The sequence below is a fragment of the Caenorhabditis briggsae genome (assembly GCF_000004555.2).
Source record: "Caenorhabditis briggsae complete genome, chrX, whole genome shotgun sequence".
NCBI lineage: Eukaryota > Metazoa > Nematoda > Chromadorea > Rhabditida > Rhabditidae > Caenorhabditis > Caenorhabditis briggsae.
In genome coordinates this window covers 15,315,678-15,328,242 of record NC_013491.2, presented here as the reverse complement: position 1 = coordinate 15,328,242, position 12,565 = coordinate 15,315,678, and the positions used below count along the sequence as shown (strand labels likewise).

Genomic DNA, 12,565 nt, shown 5'->3' with positions numbered 1-12,565 from the left:
GGCAATTTTCGGCAACAAAAGTTTTGCGTCTTTTTTTAGTAAAATCGATACGTAACTCACATGAAAATGCTTCTATCAGGCTCAGAACTACAGAAAATGTATTTCATAAGTTCCTTAAAAAAGTAATTACAAAAATTGGCAACTCAGGACCACATTTTTTATGCAAACTATTTCTCTTTAGCAATAGAGTGTATTCCAATGGTTGAAAATATTTGTTCCAATTGTGAGTTTTGAAAATAGTGCGCTCAACTTGTTAGGCAACTCACGACACACGTTCCCTAGAGATTTGAGACAGGTTGGATAATTTTTTTTGATGAGTTGGGACTCGTGATATCTATTTTTCTCCTATGATCACTAATTTGAAGCTCATTTTTAGATCCGATGCAAGTATTTTTGATGATTATTGAAACACATTTCCTCTAAAATTCACTCTGAGGGATGATGGTGTTCAAAATTTTATTTTTCAAACTTCGAAATCATTTTGTTGACTAAAAAAATTGTGAAAATCTCTAAATTCAAAAAAATTTCAGTTGCCGAAATTGCCGAAATTTTTTTGCCGAAATCGGCAACGGCAATTCGGCAACTTGTTCTTCGTTGCCGATTTCGGCAATGGCAAACCGGCAACAAAAATTCGGAAATTTCGGCAATTTGTTGCCGCACAGGCCTGATTTACACTTCAAGTTCTTCTTTTAAATTTTCTAAAATTGTACAGATTTATCTGCATTACCTGTTTTTCAAGTGTTAAAAATTACCCAGAACGATTAATTTTTGTCTCACAAATTCTGAAACCTCGATAAACTGTTACCGTATCTCTGACTAGAGCGTTTTTTCATGGTTTTTTATTTTGCAGCGAAATTTTATCTTCCGTTTCCCATTCCCTCCTCCGGAGTTTAGCATAATCGAATCAAAGCGTATATAAAAACCCTTCTCCGAGAGGATGGTGGTATCATTTAGAAAAATGTTTTCTTTCAAACATTTTCTACTGTTGTCTTTCATATTCGGAACTGCTTCGGCTGGTTTGGTATTTTCTCGAAATCCTGATGGATCTTTCGGTTCTCCTTCATGGACAAAAGAGAATCCCAGCAATGATGGAGTACTTGAAGGAATGGATAATCCAGTCAATCATTTGGCTCAATCAGAAAATTCGAGTGGTACCAGCAGATTGGACAATCCTGTCAACCACTTTTACGAAGACGAGTACTCAAATGATAAATTGAAGACATTCATGAGAGCAATGGATAATCCAGTAAACCATTTGGTTAAGAATGAGAATTCAGGTATTGTGGTCGAAGATGGACGACGAGAATTGGTCACTGGAAATTCATTAAGTAAGTCACAAAGATTCTGAATACTGTTTTAATTATCCTTTTCCAGACGACAGGAACCCATTCAACGAGGATGGACATAAGCACCATTTCAACGGAGACGGCCACAGTCACGAGTTCAACGATGATGGACACGTTCTTCATTTTAATGGCGATGGACATCAGCATCAGTTCAACCAAGACGTGTTCGCACGCCATTTCAGTGGAAATGGATACCTTCGGAAAGTCAACAAAGACAATCACAATCACCATTTCAATAAAGACGGTCACGCTCACAAATTCAATGACAACGGCCATGTTCTCCATTTTTATGGAGATGGACACCTCCACTCGTTGCACGATGAGCGGCTGATCAATGGAAATCAAGAAGGAAACCACCAGCGTCAACTCTCTGATGCCTTTTTGGCTCCTCCACCTAAATCCATGGACCACGTTGTTAAAGCCCCACTTGACGATGATGATCTGAGCCTTGTTCAGGAAACTTTCAATGATCAAACTATCAACAAGACAGGACAACTTCGGTACTCGACACTTCCAATCGTCGAGAAAGCTCTGGTCAAAGACATCGTTCGCATCATTCTGAAAGACGAGGAATACATGATCCTACTCAACAATCCATCGTTCCCAGAAGTTGTGAATATGGTGAAAACAATGTTGAGAGAGCCAATCCAAGATGTACTGCAACAACAAATCTGGAGCAAAGTCCTTGCCATCGAAGCCTATTACAAGAAGTTCTATCAACCGTTGAATAATCCAGAGACCAAAAGAGAAGCGATGAATTTCCTCACTCACTTGAAAGAAGCGTCTGATGGACACAAATTGACTGTTGATGACACTGTGAAACTGAATGAGGAAATGCAAACTCTCGCCTATTTGGTTCAAGAGAAGGAATTCAATCAGAGAATTTCCGATTTGGAAGCGACTATCAAGGAAGAAGGTGAAACTTTCAAAGGTTAGTGTTTTCAGTAGCTATCTTTTTAAAAAGCATACTAGTTTCAGAAAAACATTACTCTCGTAAAAATGCAATGAACAATAATTCTTCTACTATTGCATCCGCTCCGGTTACTGTGAACGCTACTACCGTCAAAGTCATCACCACTACAACACCTTCAAACGCCAGCACCACTGATACTTCCGTAAGATCATCATACAACGCTTCTCTGCCGACTACTGATGCGTCCCTGATTTCTACGACTACCAACTCAACCACCACTGAATCCATCTACACAGGGACTAATGCAACGGTCACTTCCAACACATCATTCGGGTCAACTTCTGCCGTTTGGAATGTCACTACCACCGAACAAACTCCTTCCACTAACAGCTCTAAAACGGACAGCTCTTCAATTCGTCGGAACTTTGCCGAGAGCTTCAATCCGTACGTTGGAGGTCCGAACTCGGTGGGAGACTCTTGGAATCCAGAAGGAACCGATGAAGACAATGATTATTGAATTTTTCTTTCTGAAGAATGAACTTTTTTGAGCATTATTCGTTTTTTTCTATTTATATTTTTTACTCTAGATTATTCGGACGGTACATACATGTTGGGGTACAAAATCTTCAATTCGAAGGTAGACAATAACTTGAAAAATTCAAATTTTATACCACCGAACCGTGGACTCCTAAACAACTTTGTTCATCCTTGTAGCCTTGAATTGTTGTACCCTTCGAATTATGTGCCCAATCATGAAAAGTGTTTGAAAAATATGATTCCCGAATTTTCCTTTTTTGTGGTATTCTGGCTTTCACGGACTACATATGGTTAGTTGGCTCTAGTTGGTTATTTTAGATTTAAAAAAAATTGGATTTTAATAAAATATTCGATTTAAGATTTTTTTGGATTTTGAAGAAATTTTTGGATCTTGAAAAACAATAAAATCCAAAAATTTCGTGCGACGAAACTTTCATCATAAATTGTAGCCAGTGTTCCTCCTGGCTGTACTTCGCTGTAATCAGCGTTTTAACAACTGATTTGTCGTCGTTTTCAGACATTTTCATAGTTTTCGAATAAATTTGGATTTTGAAGATAGTGGGAAAATATCGAGACTAGAGACAAGCTTAAGAGGGTTTTAAACGTTAATGTTTATGGCTCTCATCTTGTCGGGACCCTAGGAACAAAGGGTACATTTTTAAAAAAGGGTACGTTGAGGGTACTCTGAGTTCTTAGTGTACATAGGTTTAGAACGTAAACGGGATTTTCGGTGTAGGTCGTTTTAAGCCTATGATTTAGAGCAAAAACTAAATACTCAGTATTAAAATTTTTTACCCCTCCCGCATGTATCACAAAATCCCATGTATGTTAGGAATTGATGTACTCTAAGAACGTATATCTAAGAATGTATTATTTCCCGATGTACTCTTGGATACTAGGCAGTTGAAATATGGAATATACATCCAAATGTTTTAAAGTTAACAGGAATTTTTTAGAATAATTTGTTTGTTGTTTGAAATTAAAGGCTTAGACTGAAAAGCTTTGTTATCTCTGTACTGAGAAATTCCAAAATGACACCAAATTCAAAAAAGTTGGCTGCTAAAAAAACTATACCTCACTTAGCACCCAAAGCAAATTTATTCTCAAGCAAAAAAATAACAATCAATCTTTGGCGTGCCAACGTCTGACGGTACGCCCAACGTAGTAAGGCGATTTTATACAAAAAATAGAATAATTGAAAAGCAGGAGGTATTTTCATGAATTTCATCTACAGTGTCGGCCCGAAATATATGAAAAACCGTGCTTTTCAGATGATTTTGACCATTTTCAGGAGTCTGGAGCTCGGCTGTCACGTTTCCGATCACTTTGAAAATTTTGGGGAGTATCAAACAGGGATGGATTGAAAATTTAGCATTCCTAGAATGTTTTGAAATTTTCAAGTTTTTCAGCTATTTACCGATTTACGGAAGACACCCTTTTTTCCTAGATCTGCATTACACACACTAAGTTTTTCAAAGAGATCCGACACTTGACAACCGAGCTCTAGGCTCCGGAAAATGGTCAAAATCAATGGAAATGCACTTTTTTTAGGCCGGCACTGTACGTATTGCCTCACTAGGTTAGGTGATTATCGGTTACTAAAAATTAATTTGAAAATTATTTCACACAACAATCTTTTTGCTGCAGCCATTAATGTGTGTTGTATGCTTTGAACATCAGGCTCAGTCGGATCTGCCATGGAAACTCAGCCAGAACTCTTTTTAGTATTTTTTTTTCATTTTTTCACCTTGTCGCTTCTCCTCAATTTCTCTTTCTTTCTCGTTTCCTGTCATTTTTTCCTCGAGAGTGGAAGAGGATGACAACCGAATCCGTTTCAATTTGATTTATGGAAATTCTACGTGGCAGATGCAAGCGTCTCTCTTCTCTCCTTCGTTTCCTGTCTCAACGACGCCGACGTCGACAAAACGACGTCCCATAGAGGCGTTGTTGAAAAATGGGCTAGATTCGTCTTGAGCCTCTTCATATAGGTTAGACGCTTTTTTTCCATTTGTGTGCGGTTGGCTTAAGGCTTTATAACCACGAATTTCGTATCTCATTTTATGCGTTCGTCCTTTTTTTTATTGATGCACAGAGACATACACTCAGTGTGATTGAAGTTTGCGCACTCCGCTGAAAAGTTCAAATTCTCCTTCTTCTTTGTTCAACTTTTGTCCTCTTACTCATACAGGACGAATTCCACAACCAGAGGAAGGATACCTGAGAAAAGTAAACAAATTGCATTTTTCGTTCTATCTGTCGTTGACGTTTAGGAGGAAGAGAAATTTGAATATATGGTTGGCAATGATTTGAGAATCACATTTTTCTTTTCATATTGATTTAATTCACACAGTTGAATTAGCTAATCATTGATACCAGTCAACTAATTTCTTCTACAGCTCTCCTTTTTCAAATTTTATCACCTAATTTCGAAATTTGCGCTCTACCAGTTCAATTGTTTACTCACCTGACCTCTCTCCAGTTTCTAGCAAATATCAATTACAAATTGCCACTGGGTTTTCTTTTTCTCCTTATCAGTCCATGATTGGAAGTGAAGAGAACAAAAAAACCTTTCTACCCGTTTCACCAGTTTTCCTTGATTCTGCCTTTTCCTCTGCTGCTGCTGATTGACTTTCCTTTGGGTGTACTTATTTTTATGAGACCTCTGCCAAAGTACCTCCCGTATTATTGGGAGAAAGGTAATAAGGTTTCCTTTCCTTTACGATTGCAATCAAAAATTCCTTTTCTTGCTTCTCTGACCCTTTACCTCAATTTTTTTTCGTCAGTCAGGTTGAACAATTTTTTGTCTTCGAAATTGGATTATTCAAATATAAAATTTTCGAAAAACCGTGTTTTGGTTTCACGCATTCACAAAATTTTTGGTTTTCATGAGTTTTTAGAATTTCGTTTTTAGAATTTCTCTCAAAAAAATTTGGATTTTGCGACTTTTTTGGAAGTTCAAATTTTCTAAAGTTCTGGTTTTTCGAAGGACCTGTGGTTTTTAGAATTCACCAAACTTGAAAAAAAGCTTTTAATAACAATAGTTTAAAAAATTAAGCATTTTCAGAAATTTTGTTTTTGAGAATTCGGACTATACGAAATTTTCGATTTTCGGAGATTTGGAATATTTCAAAATTCCGGGTTGCCAAAAATTTTGACTTTTCAGGAAATCCAATACGAAATCCCGATTTTCGAAAACCCGAATAATTTCGAAAATCCGAGTTTTGATAATTTGGAATATTCAGAAATTTTGAAACTCTGTTTATCGAAAATTCGGAATATCAAAAGACTTGAAAATACTAATTTTTGAAAATTCACACAGTTTGAACATTCAAAAGAGCTATTTTGGAATATATTCGGGATGTTCCGAAATTTCGAAATGCAAATTTTAAAAAAATTAAAAAATCCGAAACATTTTTAAATTCAAAAATTATGATTTTTGAAAATTCAGAATTTTTCCAATATTCGAATGCTCTTTTCTCGATAACTCAAAACATTCTAAATTTCCGAAACTAGTTTTCGGAGATTTGAAATGTTCGGAATATTCCAATTTTTCGGAAATCGGATTTTCAAAAACTCGCAACATTTCGAAATTCCGAAATCACGAAATTTGAAAATCTGAATACTTTCCAAGTTTCGATTTATGAAATTCAAAAGTATTAAAACTTTCGATTACTCTAAAATTTTTCAAATTCCGAAAATTCCGAGTTTCGAAAATCGGAAATCCTCAAAAACTTCGAAATGATTCCAAAATCTAAAAAGTTTCGTTCAACACATTCCGGATAAACACTTGCCGGCTGATTCAGTTGAAAAATAACTTTGCTGAAATTTTCATCTGGTCTAGATATTTCATTGCACCTTTCCTCTTTTCACATAATATTTCTAAGTTCCTCAGAATGGCTCACAATCTTGATGTTCGAATGCTATCAAATGGTCATCCGATTGTGTATGTGCCAAACGTTCCACCGTTTCCACCTCCAATGAACCAAATGCCCCCACAAGTCCCAGTTATTGCACCGACTCCACCAATTCAACAATTCCCACCACCAGCACCTCTGTCTCCCCGCTCTCAATTGGCACAACTACAGCAACTACAGATCCAACAACAACATATGGATCCTCTTCTCAATCCTTCAGCTCTTCGATTGCCACCACCAACAATCGGGATCAACCCGTACGTGGACATTCTTTCAGGACAACTACCACTTCTGCCACAAATAATGAATCCATTCATGTTCCCGATGAATCTACCTTTCGTTCCAATTCCTCCATTTCCACCCCCATTGATGTCTCTTCACATCACCAAGCCACCAACGATTAGAGCACATCCATACGAGGCAGGTCGGGATAGAGCGGACAATGTAAGAATTGGCTTTTCAATGTGAATAAAAGGAAACATATATATTTTTACAGGCTCACAGAAGACCAAGAAATCGTAACAACAGCCATAATAAAAACGATTTCATCCGTTTTGTTCCTCAACGAGAGCCTGTCATCCAAATTGACAATAATGGGTAATTTTGAAAAGTTTTTCTCAAAAATAAAATTTCTTGTGAGGCTATGGCTATTTTTGGAAAACGTCATTGTTCATACTTCTCACATGATGGGTCAAATGATCCGTCCCAGACAGCTTGGCTCCAAAACTGAAATAAAATACTAAAATTTGTGAATTTTTTGATTCTCTGAGAAGGACGCGGAAGAACTTGACAGCTTGACTTTGACCGGCAAGGTCGGTCCTTGGACCAAATTAAAATTTTAAAAATGATCTTTCATGTAACCTACTCAAAAATAATCTTGCCTGAGATGCATTTTTTTATTTTCAGAGTTCCAAGAGACGTCAAGCAAGAAGTCCATCCACATCAAGTTGACAGATCGGAAAACGAGGGATTGGCTCGTAACAGAAACTAAATCATTTTCCACATTTCCATTCGTTTCATGATCTTTTGTCAGAAGAATCTCGAAAAACCAAAGCATGTTTCAAAGTAATTTTTGTAACACCATTCCTCACTTCAATTACTTTTGATTAATTATTGGTAGAAACCTCTTCATTTTGTAATGATTCTAATAAAAATATTAATAAAATAATAATGAGTTCTTAAGACGACTAAATGTTTAAACAGTCTCACCAGGAGAAGGTTTCGACTTCCTAAAACATCTCCCTAGTTTCCAGTCTACTGCAGTTAATATCAGATCAAATTCGTTGCTTAAAATAATTACAAATAAGAAAACACAAATAGCAACGATAATTACTGTTTTGTCAGAGAACCATGTAACTGCTCGCGCTGTGTTAATAGCCGCCTCTTGTGGACTTGAAACGGTTTCTCCTTTCAATTTGAATAATGAAAATTCAGTCTCATTTCTGAAAGAAATAATTAACTATGAGTAATTCAGATACAAAAACTCACAGCTGAATCGATATATTTAGATGTAGGTCAAATACAACTGGAATTTCAGTGGGCTCCACATCAACTGCTAGTATAATTCGAAAGCACAGAAAAAGAAGGAAAAAAATCATACAAGGAAACAGTGACAAGACATCACAACAAAAACCTTCCCACTTTTTTTGAGATGGAAGAGACAAAAAAGTGAATCACCAACATATTGGACATTGTTCGAAAAAAGTGTTGTGCAGGTACCACAATTGGAAGGAAACAATTGGAAGATTCGAATTGAAAACAGAAATTAGTTTTTTTGGAAAAAAATATTATATCTTCCAAAACATTTAGAGAAAATTTTTCCAAAAATGAAAAGAATGTCTTCAAACCGTCCACTTTAAGCCCATATACAGTGCGCGTCATAATGATAGCACCACCCCATTTTTCGTGGTTTTCAGAAAAACTAAAAACTTTGGAGAAAAACGGCTAATGCCATTAGATTCAGCACCCCAAAAAACCTATGTGTCCCCTGAATCAAGTACCAGTCAAGTTTATTAGGACTGCAGTAACCAAAAGTCTCTCTGCACACCGCGTCATAATGATAGCACCACCCTGGAAAACGGAAAGTCTCATGTTTTTTTGAGAAATAAATTGCGATATTTTTGTTGGAATTTGTTAAAATAGTCTTAAAACAGTCTGGACAAAAAATAAAAAAATACTCTTTCCAAGTTTTAGAAAAATTTATTTTCAAACATTTTCGAACTTTTTTGGGTTTCTGGAATAAATCTTGAATGACTTTGCTTTTAGGTAAAATTTTGAGCTGAAATTCATAGGAAATATCTTGAAAATGCTCGTAGTCACGTTGCAACTGTTCATGACATTCATGAGCTCTGGTAGCTCATAATTGAGCTCGAGCTTTGAACTGAAAAATTATGCCAAAATGAAATTTTTCAAAGAAGTGTAAAACGTTCAAAAGATGTTGCCAGTAACCAAAATCGCTTTTGAAATTATAATTTCGTACAGAAAAACAACTTTTTCTTGACAAATTCAGTTTTTTAAAAAAAATCAGTATCCCCGAAATTCGAGGTTCGTTTTCGAATTTTCGGTTTTCCTCAAATTACAAACGACGACTCAGAATAGCATGAAAACAACTAGTAGACACTTCAGAACACTGAAAAAATATTTCCTATGAAATTCAGCTCAAAATGTTACCTAGGAGCAAAGTTACTCAAGATTTATTCCAGAAACCCAAAAAAGTTCGAAAATGTCTGAAAATAAATTTTTCTAAAACTTGGATAGAGACATCAATTTTTGTCCAGACTGTCAAAACAGACTGTTTTAAGACTATTTTAACAAATTCCAACAAAAATATCGCAATTTATTTCTCAAAAAAACATGAGACTTTCCGTTTTCCAGGGTGGTGCTATCATTATGACGCGGTGTGCAGAGAGACTTTTGGTTACTGCAGTCCTAATAAACTTGACTGGTACTTGATTCAGGGGACACATAGGTTTTTTGGGGTGATGAATCTAATGGCATTAGCCGTTTTTCTCAAAAATTTTTAGTTTTTGTGAAAACCTCAAAAAATGGGGTGGTGCTATCATTATGACGCGCACTGTATCTCCTTTCCTCTAGAATATATCAAAAAGGAGTCAGTTGAAAAAATGTCTATCATAGTATCAAAAATATTTTGTCAGCTGACCACTTTTCGATATCTTTCACAAGAATCGAGTCAACTTGGCTCAAACAGAATTTTGAGGGAAAAGTCACTAGTAAAGTGTTTAAAGCATGTAGAATTATCAAAAAGACTACAAGTCAGAAGTATAGTAAATTTAATTTTAAAAATCTTCTGAGAAAAATACCGAAATCGGAACCCATTCAAAAGACTGGCAGTTTTTTTCCGTCTTTCTGTAAATGTATACTGAACAAAATCCAGAATTTGATTTTTACAGTAGACTAATTATTATTTTTTTTCTTGTATTATTTTTTTCGGTTACTATTAAAATAAGTTTTCCGAAAATTTAGTCAGTTCATATGAATTCAAGCTATTTTTAATATGTCAAACACCACAATATCATGATCCGAATCTTGGTTTTTTTTTTTCATTTCTGTTGCGTTGATGTCCCAACACCAACCATAAACGTAGATTGTGATGTCATATTTCAGAAATCTGCTCAGAGACGAAGGATGTTTGAAGACGATTTCAATCTTGTTTGAATCGCCTATGTTTTTCTTTTGAGTTGGCATAAAAGACAAGAGAGAGATTGGGGATATCCGGCTTCGAGCATCAGCAAAATGAAGGATAGCATATTTTTTTTACTACTACTGTCGTCGACTGTTCTAGCACAAACAGGATTTCCATTACCTGGGGCAGGAGTATCCAGTTCAACACCTACAGGTAGAATCTTCGTCAGGATAAATGTTTTGTACTATTTTCTAGAAACCTCTGAAAAATCGGTAGCGTCTTCTTTGCCACACCCTACTGTACTTGCCCAAAAAGGATCAACTGATCAAACACCTGGGCAGATCATGGATGGAAGCTTATCAATTTCACCGAATATTATTTCGACGGCTTCATCAAATGGGAAATCTTCAGAGGCACCAGCTGGAACAACTGTTTCCACTGAACCAACTCCCGAAAACTCAGCGGTTATAACTGATTCTTCTGTTGAACCATCTCATGAAACTTCTACTCAAGGATTGATCAAAATCACGTCTTCTCCAGTGGACGTCCCTGATTCAAATATATCTACACAATCACCATCTGAGAGCACAGCTTCATCAAATGGTGCAATTGAAGAAACTTCAAACACCGTGAAATCTAATGTAGCAGAAAATACAACAAATGGAACATCTGGAACCTTTTCAGATGATACCAAAAAGTCATCAGTTAGAACGTCAGCACTTCCAGTAGAGTCGTCAGATGGGACTTCAACCCCATCATCCGTCGAAACGGATACAGTCAATTCCAATATAGGATCTGATTCATCGGATACAGCAAGAAGTTCATCTGTTGGTCCATCTGTATCTGCTGATGATGCATCATCATTCACAAATTCTGGTTCCACAAGTTCTTCATTCAATGGAGTATCAAAAGTGGTTTTCGAAGGTATCATCGGAGAAACCCCGTCAACATCAGAATCTTCAACTGGTGGAAGTGGGGACAGTAATGCAACGACACCTTCTAGCAACGACTCCGAATTACACCATGAGACAACAGCATTTTCATTTGAACACTGGCTAAGGCAGATTAACCGTTCTGAAGATTCTACTGACCATCCAATTGCTGACACTACAAATGAAACAACTTCAAATTCAGTGCAAACCGAAAAAGCAACCACTACAAAATGCGTGGATGGGGGTGAGTTCTGCTGAGTTTTAACTAATATTTGTAAAATTGTATCATCTCTCAGAGGGCGATGACTGTTTCGACGAAGAAGAAACTGAAGAATATGATGATGATGATGATTCCGAGTACGATTACGAAGGTCCGAGTAAGCCCCGAGAAGGTATTTTTCACAGTTCCTTGAAAAGTAAAATTAATTTTTTTAAACAGATTTCCCAGATTTCCCGAGAAGCAGCGATTCAGATGAGGAAAGTACCACAGTAACGCAGAAAACTGAAGTAGAACCGACCCAAGTGTACTACGTTGAAGCACAAGAATCTGGTTGAATTATTATCAATATCTTTCCTTTATATGTATATTTCTCCAGAACCAACAAAGACACCAAAAAGCGAAAAACTCGAGTCAACCACACGGAAAAGGCGTTTGGGGAATTGGGTATATGGATTTGAGGATAAAAATGATGAGGATGATAATAATATTGCGAAATTCGCTCATCAAGAAGAGCACCTTTATCAGCCAAAATATGCAGCTCACCATGGTTCAGAAGATGTTTCAGTCGAACCATATGGAAAACATGAGCACAAATACATGGACTTTTCGAATGGATTTGCTAATAAGCGTTTTACGGCGATTTCTATTATTTCTGCAATGTTCGTTTTCTTCCTTTAATCTTTTGGTGTTTAAAGCTGCTGAAATTTTCAATAAATGTAGTATTGGTTTGATTGAATATGAAAATAGAGAAAAAACAACTCTCACGTCAGAAAAAAAAAACATTAATAATTTTCGAAAGTTTTTCATGATGAAAAATTACGAGCCAGGATGTTGAGCCGGTACGCCCGGCATGTTTGTACAGAAACGTTTGAAAAAAGATTTGTCTCCTCTGTAGTTTATCTTTCTTTTTTCTTCAAACTTTTTTTTGTTTTCTAATTGAAAAAAAAAAACATTTTTAATTTCAAAAAATTGGTATTGGGAAAGACGGACCCTGTTTTATAGTGATAGCAGCTAAAATAGATTCAAATTTGTGATAAAATTTATTTGAATAGACGCGTTC

The 12,565-nt window shown here is 36.2% G+C and overlaps 3 protein-coding genes across 3 annotated transcripts; all 3 read left to right on the top strand.

Moving 5' to 3' along the window:
* Positions 1–958: 958 nt before the first annotated feature.
* CBG15579 lies at positions 959–2,776 on the top strand (the record flags this gene model as incomplete). The annotated part of the gene is made up of 3 exons (XM_045240206.1): positions 959–1,328; positions 1,375–2,277; positions 2,325–2,776. The coding sequence occupies 3 exons, from the start codon at positions 959–961 to the stop codon at positions 2,774–2,776; spliced, it is 1,725 nt and encodes a 574-aa protein (XP_045095717.1).
* Positions 2,777–6,689: 3,913 nt separating this feature from the next.
* Positions 6,690–7,701, top strand: CBG15580 (the record flags this gene model as incomplete). Its single annotated transcript, XM_002645392.1, has 3 exons — positions 6,690–7,154; positions 7,207–7,307; positions 7,617–7,701. 3 exons carry the CDS (start codon positions 6,690–6,692, stop codon positions 7,699–7,701), a joined length of 651 nt encoding a protein of 216 aa, XP_002645438.1.
* A 2,762-nt stretch (positions 7,702–10,463) lies between these two features.
* Positions 10,464–12,183, top strand: CBG15581 (the record flags this gene model as incomplete). Its single annotated transcript, XM_045240205.1, has 3 exons — positions 10,464–11,529; positions 11,582–11,677; positions 11,882–12,183. 3 exons carry the CDS (start codon positions 10,464–10,466, stop codon positions 12,181–12,183), a joined length of 1,464 nt encoding a protein of 487 aa, XP_045095716.1.
* Positions 12,184–12,565: the final 382 nt, after the last annotated feature.